Source organism: Anolis carolinensis, unplaced genomic scaffold (assembly GCF_035594765.1).
Source record: "Anolis carolinensis isolate JA03-04 unplaced genomic scaffold, rAnoCar3.1.pri scaffold_9, whole genome shotgun sequence".
NCBI lineage: Eukaryota > Metazoa > Chordata > Lepidosauria > Squamata > Dactyloidae > Anolis > Anolis carolinensis.
This window is the reverse complement of record NW_026943820.1, coordinates 27,549,386-27,563,285: the sequence shown is the minus strand read 5'-3', so window position 1 is coordinate 27,563,285 and position 13,900 is coordinate 27,549,386. Positions and strand designations below refer to the sequence as shown.

The 13,900-nt window shown below is 48.8% G+C and overlaps 2 protein-coding genes across 4 annotated transcripts in view; one reads left to right on the top strand and one right to left on the bottom strand.

Annotated features, from left to right (window-relative positions):
* mtss2 (MTSS I-BAR domain containing 2) overlaps window positions 1–8,907 on the top strand; it is a 44,000-nt gene extending 35,093 nt beyond the window's left edge. For all 3 annotated transcript variants that reach the window (XM_062961681.1, XM_062961680.1, XM_062961678.1), the window contains 3 exons: window positions 1,241–1,429; window positions 3,242–3,407; window positions 4,393–8,907. In XM_062961681.1, the coding sequence (XP_062817751.1) occupies window positions 1,241–1,429; window positions 3,242–3,407; window positions 4,393–5,225 (1,188 nt within the window). In that variant the 3' untranslated portion in view covers window positions 5,226–8,907. The remainder of the gene's footprint in view (window positions 1–1,240; window positions 1,430–3,241; window positions 3,408–4,392) is intronic.
* Window positions 8,908–9,892: 985 nt separating this feature from the next.
* Window positions 9,893–13,900, bottom strand: part of sf3b3 (splicing factor 3b subunit 3) — a 28,422-nt gene continuing 24,414 nt past the window's right edge. The window contains exons 23-26 of the mRNA XM_003227863.4: window positions 13,785–13,883; window positions 12,090–12,233; window positions 11,230–11,334; window positions 9,893–10,524 (exon numbers count right to left, since the gene is read on the bottom strand). Coding sequence (XP_003227911.1) covers window positions 10,384–10,524; window positions 11,230–11,334; window positions 12,090–12,233; window positions 13,785–13,883 — 489 coding nt within the window. The 3' untranslated portion in view covers window positions 9,893–10,383. The remainder of the gene's footprint in view (window positions 10,525–11,229; window positions 11,335–12,089; window positions 12,234–13,784; window positions 13,884–13,900) is intronic.

Genomic DNA, 13,900 nt, shown 5'->3' with positions numbered 1-13,900 from the left:
GAGCACTCAAAATGCCCAAAACGATGGGAGCAGCTTTGAGTCTTTGTTGAGAGAAATAGTGGGTATAAATAAACATTATTATTTGATACACAACAAGATTAGTACACAGCAGCCAGGATCGCTATGCCAGACACTCCCCAAGTGTCTAGGACTATGTGATGTATCGGCAAATAATGTGTGCGGATCCGAGTAGGGTGGCCTTTTGGGATGAGCCCTTTCATGCAAAGAAGGCCCTGCATTTGCTTCTTGCCCAGGCATGGGCAAACTTGGGCCCTCCAGGTGTTTTGGACTCCAACTCCCACAATTCCTAACAGCCTACCGGCTGTTAGAATTGTGGGAGTTGGAGTCCAAAACACCTGGAGGGCCCAAGTTTGCCCATGCGTGTTTTTGCCATGTTGGGAATGGAAGAGCCGTTAAGCTCTAATCACCCTCTTTATGAGGTAAATTCCCATTAAAATAGCAGAGTAAAGAATTACAGCAGCGTGAGATTTACGGATGTGAGTTTGGAAGGCCTCTGCGTCATCAGGAAGGCAAAAGGGATGCAAAGTTAGCTTTAAAGTTTAAAAGCATTTATTGAGGTAAAAAGAAATCCATTGAAGGATAGAAAAGGTTAGGACCTATCTAGCTAGTCTATCCTGAACTAATACGCATAGACGGATTAAAATAACAAAGCTCTGTAGATAACTACATCTTGGCTATTAGAGGACAGAGGTGCGTCCTCTCTGGAACAAAGCAGGAAGCTGGAATGGCGACCAAGCCTCATGGGTCACTTCTTCTCTAGGGCCATAAACATTCCAAAGGACCAAATTGGGGAAGTTACATCAAAGCCCTAGGAGAGATCATATTTCTAGGAACATCAAAGGCTGGGCTGACCTAAATAGGATGGGAAGCAAGAAACAATGGTGAATCCTATCTAGGCATGCTTTGGAAATGGGGAAAGGATTCCCTCAATCTAACTCTATCATCTATCTGACTACATTTAGACTTGAGTAGTCCAGGGTGAATCCCAACACTTGCCACTTCAGCTTCTCCGCGGAGCGTTTTGAGGCAAGGAAAGGACACTTGTGTCTCGCTCCGTCCCATCAAACCCAATGGGGTCTCAGGCAGCCTTGTGCCATCATCCTGCCCCCTCCAGCCATCCCTCCCCAAACCCCCTCCATTCACACAACCCACTCACCCTCCCTGTCCTGCCCTTGGCCCTTCTGCCGTCCGACGGGGCCCCTCCCTCCGTCTCTTGCAGGACTGGTCCAAGGCCAGCTTCTACGAGACGCCGGGGGCCGGTGTGCTGCAGCAGCGCCGCAAGGACCGCGTGGAGCACCTTCGCGAGGCCGAGATGGGCCCCTCCCAGCCGCTGGTCTACGCGGGTCTCGGTTTAGAGGAGGCGGGGCTGCACCGCCCGCGCATGTCCCCGGCCTCCATCGCCGCCAAGGTACGGACGGGCAAAAAGTGGCCAGAGGGGAGGGCTTTTCATGTGCAGTGAGCTTGGCGCCTCCGTTTCTCTGTGCACACCCAGCTGCAGTCTGCTGCACTCAGAATGTCCCAGGCAACAGGAATTGAATCATTGTCATTGTACATTGTACAACGAAACTAAAGGCCATCCCCAATACACATTATAGAATAATAATAATAATAATAATCCAGTCCATATATTCTTGTTTCAATTCTGCTTCCCCTCTGCCTTCTTCTATTCCTTGAGATTGCATACTTTCAACAAATGAGAGGTCTATATATATAAAGTAAGAAGGAAGTCAACCTTTTAATTTTTTTTCTTTTTTGAGAATTCACAATCTTTAGGTAGAATCTCCTTTTTATATATATATACAGTAGAGTCTCACTTATCCAACATAAACGGGCCGGCAGAATGTTGGATAAGCAAATATGTTGGATAATAAGGAGGCATTAAGGAAAAGCCTATTAAATATCAAATTAGGTTATGATTTTACAAATTAAGCACCAAAACATCATGTTATACAACAAATTTGACAGGAAAAGTAGTTCAATACGCAGTAATGCTATGTAGTAATTATTGTATTTACGAATTTAGCACCAAAATATCACAATGTATTGAAAACATTGACTACAAAAATGTGTTGGATAATCCAGAACGTTGGATAAGCGAGTGTTGGATAAGTGAGACTCTACTGCACATGCATATATCTTTCCCCCTTTTTTCTCAGCCTCTTTTCCCTTGTATTCCTACTTTCTATACAATCAAAATGTTCTCACTCTTTCGTTGTAAACTTATTTTATAAGATTAAAAGTCCAATAAAATATTTTTTTTAAAAAAAAGAGAAAAAATAATAATAATGATACTGTAGAACTACAATGCAAGGCAAAAGAGAAAACTGGATAGAAGAAGGCTCTCCATGCCCAGTTCCTGGGGAAAAGGGAGAGCAAAATTTACAAGGAAAAAACATGGATGTGGCTCACAATGGAACTTTGAAAAAGGAGATCGAGGGCCTGATTCTTACTTACAATATCTTATTGCCATCTGGCAGAAGGTACGGGGTGACAAAGGCAAGGACAAACACTCAGACAGGCCCCTACATTGGCAGTCTTCAGAAAGAACTTGAAGACCTGGCTGTTCCAATATGCCTTCCCAGATTAATAGGAAATCTCCAATACCAAGTCCTATAAGCACTTTATTAGAACTTAGATTGCATATCGCACCCTGTACTTGCCCTATAAGCCTTATATTTCACCTGTCACATCAGCAATTTTAATCTTGTACCCATTACTCTGGCCCGGCCCAGTTTTATTGTGTTTTAGCGTAATGTTTACTGCTTGTTGTTTATACTGTTTTAATTGTTTTAATTTGCCTTTGTTTTGCATTGTTATATTGTGTGTTGAGGCCTTGGCCTTTGTAACCCGCATCGAGTCCTTCGGGAGATGCTAGCGGGGTACAAATAAAGTTTAATAATAATAATAATAATAATAATAATAATAATAATAGAGACAACTTTTTTCCTAGAGCTGTGGCTATATTGAATTCCATGGCTTTGCATTGAAATGGCATTGGGGGCTGTGCGGTGGTGGTGAGAGTATGGAGAGATGGGGGTTTTGTTTTTGTTGTACAATGTACAATGACAATAAAGTTATTCTATTGTATTCTATGAATTGGGAGGCGGCACTTGCTCCGAAGTCAGTGTTGGAGTGGAGTGGGCTCCTGCATGGAGCTGGGGTGTATTTGTGGGGAAGGGGCCCTGCCTTTGCCTCACCGGGCTCCTTCTCTCCCGTTCAGCATGGAGAAGAGGTCTCTCCAGCAGCCAGCGACCTGGCCATGGTCCTGACGCGCGGGCTGAGCCTGGAGCACCAGAAGAGCAGCCGGGATTCCCTGCAGTACTCCAGCGGATACAGCACCCAGACCACCACCCCTTCCTGCTCCGAGGACACCATCCCCTCCCAAGGTGGGCAGGATGGTGGGGGGGAAAGACACTCACGGCCCACAGCAGGGTTGGCTTTGAGGGACTGGGTGTCATGAAATCATATAATCCTAGAGCGGGAAGAGACCTCGCGGGCTATCCAGTCCAACCCTATTTTGCCAAGAAGCAGGAAAATCTCCTTCAAAGCACCCCGGACAGATGGCCTTCTGCCCTCTGTTTAAAAGCCTCCAAAGAAAGAGCCTCCACCATACTCCAGAGCAGAGAGTTCCACTGCTGAACAACTCTCTCAGCAGTGGCAGAACTTGGTTTGCAAAATACAGTAGAGTCTCACTTATCCAACATAAACGGGCCGGCAGAATGTTGGATAAGCAAAAATGTTGGATAATAAGGAGGCATTAAGGAAAAACCTATTAAACATTAAATTAAGTTATGATTTTACAAATTAAGCACCAAAACATGTTAGACAACAAATTTGACAGAAAACGTAGTTCAATACGTAGTAATGCTATGTAGTAATTACTGTATTTATGAATTTAGCACCAAAATATCACAATGAATTGAAAACATTGACTACAAAAATTTGTTGGATAATCCAGAACGTTGGATAAGCGAGTGTTGGATAAGTGAGACTCTACTGTAATTGTCTTTCTCCAGTGCAAATACAGATATGGGCAATATTTTTTGTATAAAATATTATTGTCTCCCTCCCGATGGTCTTCTAGTGACTCCCAAAATATGGAAGGACTTAATCTTTCTGTTAGAACAGATACACTTGAAAGTTCCCAAGACACTTGTTCTCATATGTGGGGACTTTAATGTCCAGATTGGAGCAGCTTCAGAAGGCCTCTTGCAACTGTTAGGCCTAGGATTGGAAGATATGTTTTTAACTTCATGTGGTGTTATCATGTAGCAAAACCAGGGCTATTCCTTGAGCCAAAACTGGGTGAATGTTTCCCGTTTTGGTAAGGTTTGCGTTCCTTTGCAGAGCTCTTGGCTTTGTCTTCCTCAGGCTCTGACTTTGACTGCTACTCGGTGAATGGTGACGTCGAAGGGGAGAGCCAGAGTGAGTTCGACCGCTCTTCCACCATCCCACGCAACAGCAACATCGCCCAGAACTACCGGCGCATGATCCAGACCAAGCGGCCCGCCTCCACTGCCGGCCTGCCCTCTGGTTCTGCTGCCTCTGCAGCTGGCGCTCCCCCCGGGGTGGCCACCATCCGCCGCACGCCTTCCACCAAGCCCACCGTCCGGCGGACACTCTCCAACGCCGGCCCCATCCCCATCCGGCCACCCATCGTCCCTGTCAAGACCCCCACGGTGCCGGACTCCTGCACGGGCTTCACGGGGCCCGTCCGGGTGGGAAGCGAGGAGTGCGTGTTCTACACTGACATGGACGCCACCGCCGCCACCATGGAGTTTGCCAAGGCCTCTCCCAAACGGCTGAGCCTGCCCAACACGGCCTGGGGCCACAGTGGTGGCGGTGGAGGGGGCCCTTCCGCCGCGGAGATGGTGGTGTTTGCGGGGGGCGGGAGGCCCCTCTCGGCCGAAGAGGAGGAGCAGCAGTTGGCCGCCAACCGGCACAGCCTGGTGGAGAAGATCGGGGAGCTGGTGGCCAGCGCCCACGCCCTGGGGGAGGGGCAGTTCCCCTTCCCCGCCACAGCAATGACGCCCACGGCAGCGGCCTTCTCCCGCGCCCCAGGGCCCCAGGAAGAGACCCCCAGCCCCCCACCGGCCGCCTCTGCCGAGGACCCTCCCACCGAAGACATGCTGGTGGCCATCCGGCGTGGGGTGCGCCTCCGCAGGACCATCACCAACGACCGGTCAGCCCCCCGCTTTTTGTGATGAAGCCGCCGGGCCTCTCGCCTCCCCCTCGGCCGGAGAGGAGGAGCAGCAGCATCGGTGCCAAGGCAGCAGGGCCACGATGAGGAGCGGCAGGCGGAGGAGGACCGTTGAGCCGCCAAGGACCAAGTTGTGTTGTGTTGCAGGAGGCTAAGCCTCAACCCATCTTGGCTAACAGCACTGACCTGGATGCGGATCTTGCTTCCTACAGCCTGTTTCCTCCTGCTGGGGCCCTTCCCTGTCTGCACCTTTCTGGCCTTCAGAAGCCGCCCCCTCCTTCCTCCCTGGTTCCGCCTCTCCTTCCCGTCTGTGTCTGTGTGTGTGCGGAAAAGGGGCCAGGGCCAGGATGGGATTTAGCAGATGCCTCTGTGGCATGCCATGTGGGCTGCAATGGCTCCAGGCAGCTCACATTCCCCATGGAAGAACTCTGAACAACGAACCATCCAAGCAGTATCTGGCCAGTTTCCCGCTGGACCCTCCCTGGCCATTGTTCTCTGTCTCATCAATGCATTTTCTGTCTCTCTTTTGTATGAGCTGCTTCAGAGGAAGATTGCAAGCAGCCAGTCCAGTGAAACAGCTGCTGGAGGTCAGGCCTTGTGGCTGGAGTGTGTGTGTGTGTGGGCATGCATAATGCACCATTTGTAGGCAGAACCACTGGCCCATTGCAAAGAGTCTCACGGCGGCAACGGCGGAGCTCCCTGTTGCATTTTGCAAGCAAGGGCCTCCTCCCTTTCACACTGGCAATGGCTGTGTCTGAAGGGAGGGTGCACGTTTCTGTTGGCAGTTGTGCAGGAAGCCAAGGACAAATTTCGGTGCCTCTCTTTCCAAGGCTGCCCTGGTATCGGGCCTTGGTCTCCTTGCTCTGGCAGCAGTGGAGAAATCCTGGGGCACCTCTGGAATATGCAGAGGGAGGGAGCATTCAGATGTGCCATGTGGGTTGATGAGGATGGGTCTTCTGTGTGAGCCGAACAGAGGAAGCAGACTCATAGGGTTGCACAACTGGAAGACAGGGCAGCTCAAGGGAGAGTATTGGCTGATCTTGTCCAAGGGCAGAGCAGGTGTGTTGCAAATGGTGCCAGGAAGGTAGGTCCCCGCTGTGCTGCTGGTGGTCTGTGTGGAAACCAGGGTCCCTTTTCCAGAGTTTACCTTTCATTCGGCTGGCACAGGTAGGCCCAAAGGGATGCCATCAAAAGCATCCTTGCTTGGTACTCATAGAAGTTACTGATCATGGAAAATAGTTGGGGACATATTGACGGGGCTCCAGGGTGTTTGGAGTTGGCTCGTTGCAGAATGAGGGGCGACTGGGTGACGGCAAAGGCGCCGTCTTCATTCTTGCCTAGCCTTTGCTGAAGGGGTTTGCCAAGCCCCAGGCGAATGAGGTTTGGGCCGATGGCAGGAGCAACTTCGGTTCCCAGGGAAGCTGGAGTTAAGGGCAACAGAGGAGGAGATGCAGAAGAGTTGCAAAAAAGGAGCTTTTCAGTGTTGTGTTGCCTGCAGGTAGGACGGCAAGAAACTGTTTTTGCACATTTGGGGTTTCACGCGTTGGGACTTGAATTTGCCAAAGTCATTTGCACAATGAATACCGTTCTTGCACAGAAAACTGCATTTTGCACAAAGGACTGTAACGTTTTCTGCACAAAAACTTTTTTTTGCGCAAATGAGGGTTTTTTAAATAGAAACAAATCCAAAAATGTGAAAACAACAAATGTCTTGGTAGCCAACCTTTTTTTCTCATGAGAAAAAAAATCCTGACGGTTGGAGCTGTTTGACAGTGGGATAGGTTGCTGCCTCGGAGTGCAGTGGAGCCTCCGCAGGCTGTGGTTCTGAAGCAGAGCCTGGATGGCCATCTCTCAATGGTGCTTTGGCTGCGTCTTCCTGCATTGGTAGAAGGGCCGGATTGGGTGACCCTTGAGGTTTCTTCCAGCTTTAAGATTCTGTGATTCTAAAGTCAAGGAAACGTGTGCGAGTCTCCTTCCTTTCTGCCTGTGCTGCTGGGTGGCTGTCTGCTGGTCCCTGCAGGACACAAGTTGTGGCAGGAATCAGTATTTTGCTGTTTTGTTAGACTTCCGAATTGGGAACATTGTTGATTTTGTTTGGGGAAAAGTGACACTGAAGGTACAAAAGAGTTTGAGTAGGTTGAGTTTCAGAAAAGTGAGGAAGTAACAAGGAAAAGCGGAGCCCAGGGATTGGATAGGGTCCTGGATGAGCCGCAAGTCTTTCTGGAAGAGACGAGGTCTTCTCCTTGGGAGTTCAGTCCACTGTTGGCAAAAGGAAAGTGTTGATGGGAGAAAAGAGATAGGGAGGGAGGGGCCCTGAGAAGAAGTGAGGCGGTTGCGAGAGAAGGCAGGCCTTTCCTTGCCTGGTCCAGGAAGGAAGCCCAGTGATGCCTTGCTGGGAAAAGGAGAGACAGCTCGCCAGCATCCCTCGCCCTTTTGCTCCTTCCTGTGACAATGGGCTCCCGGCCTCTCCTGCTTTAGGCCAAAGGCACCTTGGGAGGAAGCAAAGGGACAGGCACCCCTTGGCTTTATGGCTCTTAAAACCATGTTGGGGAAGCAGCCCTGTGGGAAAGGCTTCAACTTGCTCAGATGCTGGACTGTGTTGTGGCAGAGCACTCCTTCGGCACAAGGCCGACTCTAAATGCAGAGGCCCGTTCTTTGGGCCTCAAGGGGGTAATCGGGGCTGGACGGAGATCATAGGAAAAGGGGCAGCAGGGCCACGGAGCAGTAGGACGGGCCATCTGACCCCAAGTTACAAACCAGACAGGTTCTGTAGATTTGTTCTTAAGTTGAATTTGTATAAGTTGGAACAGGACATTTCTTTATTGAAACTCCAGAAATATAGGATGACATAGGGAAAGTGTGAAGACCCCTGTGGAATTTCCTTTGCTGTCTGTGCCCCGTTCAGGAAATTCCACCTCACTTTCTGACTCAGTAATCATTGGATTTTGGAAAATGTGGCTTGTTGTGGAAACAAGGACTGTGGACAAAGCTCCAGTGGAGACCTGGATAATAATTTTCCCCACGATAATAGTAGCTCTTTCTAGAGTGAATTTCCCTTCTGAGGGGAAGCATTCTCACTTCCTGTTCCTAACCCTGAGTCGTTAGCAAGTCCGATGTCTGTAACTCCTTCTCCCCAGGAAGCGTGCCTGCCTGTGGCTTCCTCCCTCCCTCTTGGCCGCCCACCTAGAGGCACCGCAGAAGGGCCTGGCCCCGTTGTACATAGCCCCACATCCCGGTCACGTATGTCTGTCCGTGTGTGCCTGTCTCTGTGTGTCGGGTGTCTCGCTCTCTTCTCCTGCGATAAAGACTCGGCCCCAACGGCCTTCCTCCCTTCGGCCGTCATCCCGGGAATGACTGTGACCCCGTGTGACAAATACTTGTGTCTGGCTTTTTAATTTTCTGTTTTGTTTTGTTTTTTCTTTTGTACAGAGGGGAGAAAGAAAACCCTTTAAAATTTGTCTTTTCGACTGATGTAACAATTCTGGTGCTGTTAACTTGTTCCTCTTCTTTGCTCTAATTTATTTTCTCTAGCCGTCCCAACTGTGTTCTGGCCCTTTTCCCCCAAGAGAACTTTCTTAAGAAAAATAACTATCCCTCCTCCTGCCTTCATTTTAAAATAGTCACTGCTACAAGTAACAAATGCACTGTGAAGACTCCAGTATTAATAAAAGTCGTACTGTACTTAATGCAGAAGGCTCTTCTCCCTTCCTAGGTTTTCTCCAAGGGCCCCTTTTCAACAAGGAAGCAGTCCTTTAGCGGGAAATACCTGTGTTTGCAAAATGACAAGTTGCTGTTTGTGGCATTAATCCCTTGCAGTCAGGAGATCCTCTTGGAAGAAGCCCTAACTCATCATTACCTGGCCTGGGCTTCATCAAAATGATGGCGCTGGAGCCCAGAATCCCTTAAATGCCTCCAGCGGCTTCCTTTGACGGAAAAAATGACACACTGTTCAGAATAATAGGCAGCAGGGAAAGAATGGAGGGATCCCAACATCCGGCCTTTGGGGTAGAACCCCATTGTTTGAGCTCCTTTCCTCTCCCAGGGAACGCGGCCCAGAACATTGGACACAAGCAGGCCTTCCTCCCAGGGCTCCACGCTTTCCAAAGAACTGGAAGCCTCCCAGGAAAAAGAGCCCTTTTGTGAAAGAGCCAAAAAACTCCAAGGGAAAGCCTGCTTGTTTGTTCAGAAGGGTCCGTTTCCTGCAGCCCTGGAAGGGGATTTGGGTCCTCAATTCACTTGAACAGCCAGGCTCTGCTTCCAGAGGAATGTTTTACACCAATAGGGAGAAAGGGAGGAAGAAAGGAAGGAAAGAGGGAAGGATAGATGGAAGAGATGGACTAAGGACTGGAGGGAGAGATGCAAGAAAGGGAGAGAAGGAGGAAGAATGGGAGGGAGGACGATGACAGACTCAAGAAGGAAAAGCAGAGCCAGGAAGGACAGAAAGATCTCCTGCAAGTGGCAGCATTTGAATAGAATAGAAGTGGAGGAGGGCAGGACCCACATGGAATTGTGTGGTGGGTGGCCGTAGGTGCTTTGGGGTTAAAGGGAGGGGGGTCCCTGGTTTTCAAGAGGCCTGTGTCCCTCCTCCTGCTCCCACATCACCCTTCCTTTCTTACACACCTCCACAGTTGCCCTTGACCCCCTCTGCCTGCCAGGAATCGGTCATCTTAACAGAGTTGCTGGCCAAACTTTAATGCAGAAGCCATGCTCTTTTAAATGAAAAACCAAATGTCTTTGGACCAGGTGGTCTCTACAGCTGGTAAAGACTAATGAGGTACTAGACAATATTTACAACAAAGATAAAAAAAAATCAGAGGCTACCTCGGACCCTGAATTGGGTATGGCCTTCAAACACTTCTGGGGTCCTGTCACACCTTCCTCACAGCCCTTTGGGCCTCTTCACAGTCTCAGAAGGAGCGCATAGGATGGGCATGGAATCTCTGCTATCCGGGGCAGGGATGATGCCGCCTTTCCAAGCCTCTGCAGAAAAGACGTTCCCAGTTATCCCTGAAAGGGCCAAGGCTCCGGAACCGGGCACGCAAGGGGTGCACGAGATAGTGCAGAGACTCTGAGGGCAAAGGAGGGGGGAAAGGGACTCGACAAATACTCCTCAAGCCGTAAGGAGAGACAGTCCTGGCCAAACTCCTGCAAAGAGGCCCTGCTCAGAAGGCGTAGCGGGTGCGAATGTCCTCCAGCTTCTTGGAGACCTCTGGAGGGGTCCGATCCAGCTCTTCGGAGACATTCTTCTGCTTGTTGGGTTCCATGGAGTTGAACTGCTCACAGAGGTCTCCGTCGATCACATTCTGGGAGAAGAAAGAGGTTGAGCGGGTTAAAAGCCTGGCTCATCCAGCAGACTAAGCTTCTGGGCTTGAAAGCTATTAATACGGAGCGGCACTGCAGCCCGGGAAGGGACTGTTTTGGTCTTGGAAATGGGGGCCATTTGGTTACAGCAGGCATGCGCAGACTTGGGCCCTCCAGGTGTTTTGGACTTTTAACTCCCGTAATTCCTAACCGGCTGTTAGGAACTGTGGGAGTTGTAAGTCCAAAACACCTAGAGGGCAGAAGTTTGCCTATGCATGGGTTACAGTCTCAGACAGTGGAGCTCCTCTGGTTTCAGAATTTTGAAAATTGGTGTGTGCACTAGATTCAATGGCACATTAGACTCAAGTCAACACAGCAGTTTGATACCACTGATCTGGAATCCTGGGAGTTGTCATTCGATGAGGTTTTTGGGTTGCAGTTTGGACATTCGGTCTCTAAAAAGTCCGCCATCACTGGCCTAGGAAGTTGGGAGGAGAGTAGCTCAGACTTGGCCCTTTGGATCTCAATTGTAAAGCCAGGGCTTCTGTGGGTGGGTTTGGACACCAAAGAGGGATTTGGGGTGGGGGTGCAATTGGTCCAACTGCAGATTACCCACAATGCGCTCTGACGCTGGTTCCTGCTCTGACTGACGGAAAAGACCAAAGCAGGGAGCAGGCAAGGCAACACTTTGACAGAGAAAGGCCTACCTTGACAGGGAAGTAGTAGGAGCGGAAGCTGAGGTGGTCCCTGCCACACAGAGGGGGGTGCTCCGACCGGAGATGCATCTCCACGTGTTGGAAGAAGTCGTGATCCTGAAAGGAACCCCAAGGCATTTTGCTGGATTATACTATGCAGCACTATGACTGTCATTTCCTAATTGGTTCTATCATAAAAAACATGTACAAAGGTGGGACCTCCTGCAGCACATTTTGCTCCCATTTCCCAATGAATCTCTTATCGAGTCTCAACCCATTCAATCTAGTTTGTGGCAGCCGCAAAAACAACCAAGTTTCTGAAGTTGAACAACTATTTTCAAAGGACCACACAATTAAAGAAGTACACTTTCAAACCAGGAACAGAACATTTTCCAAATTTTGTTACACAGTGTTATCCTCTCCCGTGAAAAACCATGCCGGATTCCCAGCAGCACAATCTGGTCCAGCCCCATCTTGAGTCTGTCCTCTGCCTCTTGCTCTGTGTTTCTCAACCACAACACTCCTTCTGGGAGGGGGGCTCTGAGGAGAGGTTCTCAAGTATTTTTTTTTTTGGTGGGGTGGGGGAACAGCCTACCTTTAGACCAGGATGGTGGAAGTATCCCCAAAATGATCACTATATTTAAAAAATCCCAAAAGCTCTCCAAATAGCAGAACAGTTTCAGCACGTTTTTGGTGACCCTTTGGCCACATCAGGGTCAAGGGAGAGCAGCTTTTTTCCCAGAAGGAAGCGACCCCAGATGTTGGCTTCGAGATCCCTTACTGCTGGGAAAAGGCCAATTTTTTCCCGGATGATTTCCACAACTGCAGGCCACGGCAGAAGGGCCTGGGACGTGCGCTGGGCTGCCTCTCACCTCATGTGACGTGAAGGGGACCAGGATGCCGATGCCTCCTGAGAGAGTGGTGTAGACCAGGGACTCGGAGCCTCCGGGGATCAGGGTGGTCTTCTGGAGGGACAACACCGTTTCCCCCACATGGTAATTCATGATCACCTCTGCCTAGAAGGGAGACACAGGTCAGTGAGCCCATAAGAATCACACAGGCACCATCCTCACAGACCAGCAGTCTCAAGCACAAGAGAAGGTTGAGAGGAGACATGTAGGGAGCCATGTATGAATATGTGAAAGGATGTTGTAAGGAAGAGGGAGCAGGCTTGCGTTCTGCTGCCCTGGAGAATGTGACTCAGTGGAGCCATGGGTTCAAATGGCAGGGAAGGAGATTCCACTGAACATTAGAAAGACCTTCCTGGCCGTAAGAAGAGTTGTTCAGCAGTGGAACTCTCTGCCTCAAAGTCTAGTAGAAGCTCCTTCCTTCGAGGCTTTTTAACAGAGGCTGGATGGCCATCTGTCGGGGTACTTTGATTGTGCTTTCCCTGCCTGGCAGAAGGGGGTCGGACTGGATGATTCAATGATGATTATTAGTATTATTATTATGTGTCAAACACGCATTCTGGACTTCCAAAAAATGATGGAAATACTGAGCGGCATTCTTAACAGATTAGAGATGAGTCTAGTGTGCTTAGAGCAGGGGTTCCCAAACTAAGGCCCGGGGGCTGGATGCGGCCCTCCAAGGTCATTTACCTGGCCCCCACCCGCAGTTTTATAATATAATATTTTTATATCAGTTTTAATAATATAATATATTGTATATACATATAATATTGATAGTAATATTATGCTATACAATATAATACTAATAGTAATACCATATAATAATATCAATTATATGTTATATATTACATATAATATTACAGTATAGTGGTATAGTTCAATATAGTAATATATAATGCTAATATTGTGCTATGCTAATAATATAATATATTGTATGTACATGCTCTGAGTCCCCTTCAGGGTGAGAAGGGTGGGATATAAATGTAGTAAATAAATGCAGGAAATATATAATTAATTTTAGACTTCGGACACTTTCCATTGAAATCCTGATAGGATTATGTAGGTTAAAATTGTTTTCATTTTTAAATATTGTATTGTTCTTTCATTGTTGTTGTTGCTATTTTGCACTACAAATAAGACATGTACAGTGTGCATAGGCATTTGTTCGTAATTTTTTTTCAAATGATAATTTGGCCCCTCAACCGTCTGGAGGATTGTGGACTGGCCCTCTGCTTCAAAAGTTTGAGGACCCCTGGCTTAGAGTCTAGTGCTTAGGTCCAGGGAAGTCATGCTCCCCCTCAATTTTGCAATGCCAGCCACAGATGCAGGTGAAAAGTCAGGAGAAAATGATGCTAGAATATATTGTCCATGCAGCCTCGGAAAACACACAACATCCTATTATTATTATAATAGGGGCAGGATGGCCATCTGTCGGGGTGCTTTGATTGTGCTTTTCCTGCCTGGCAGAAAGAAAGGGGTTGGAATAGATGGCCCTTGGAGGTCTCATCAAACCCTATGGTACTAGGCCCCAATCTTTTCAAAGGGACTGCTGCTGGGATTTCAACCATTAAGTGCACTTTAAACACTGTATCTTGCTTGGGATATTTGTGAGCCTGAGACAGGCTCATGCCAAAAACAAAACCAGTGATTTCACACTACCTTCTGGGAGGCGCCGTTGAGCAGCCCACGGTCCCATAGAGCCTTGTTGCCCGTCGGGTCCTCATCCACCTCATCGTTGGTGTTTGGGGGCAGCCTCACCTGCGTTTGGAGGGAGG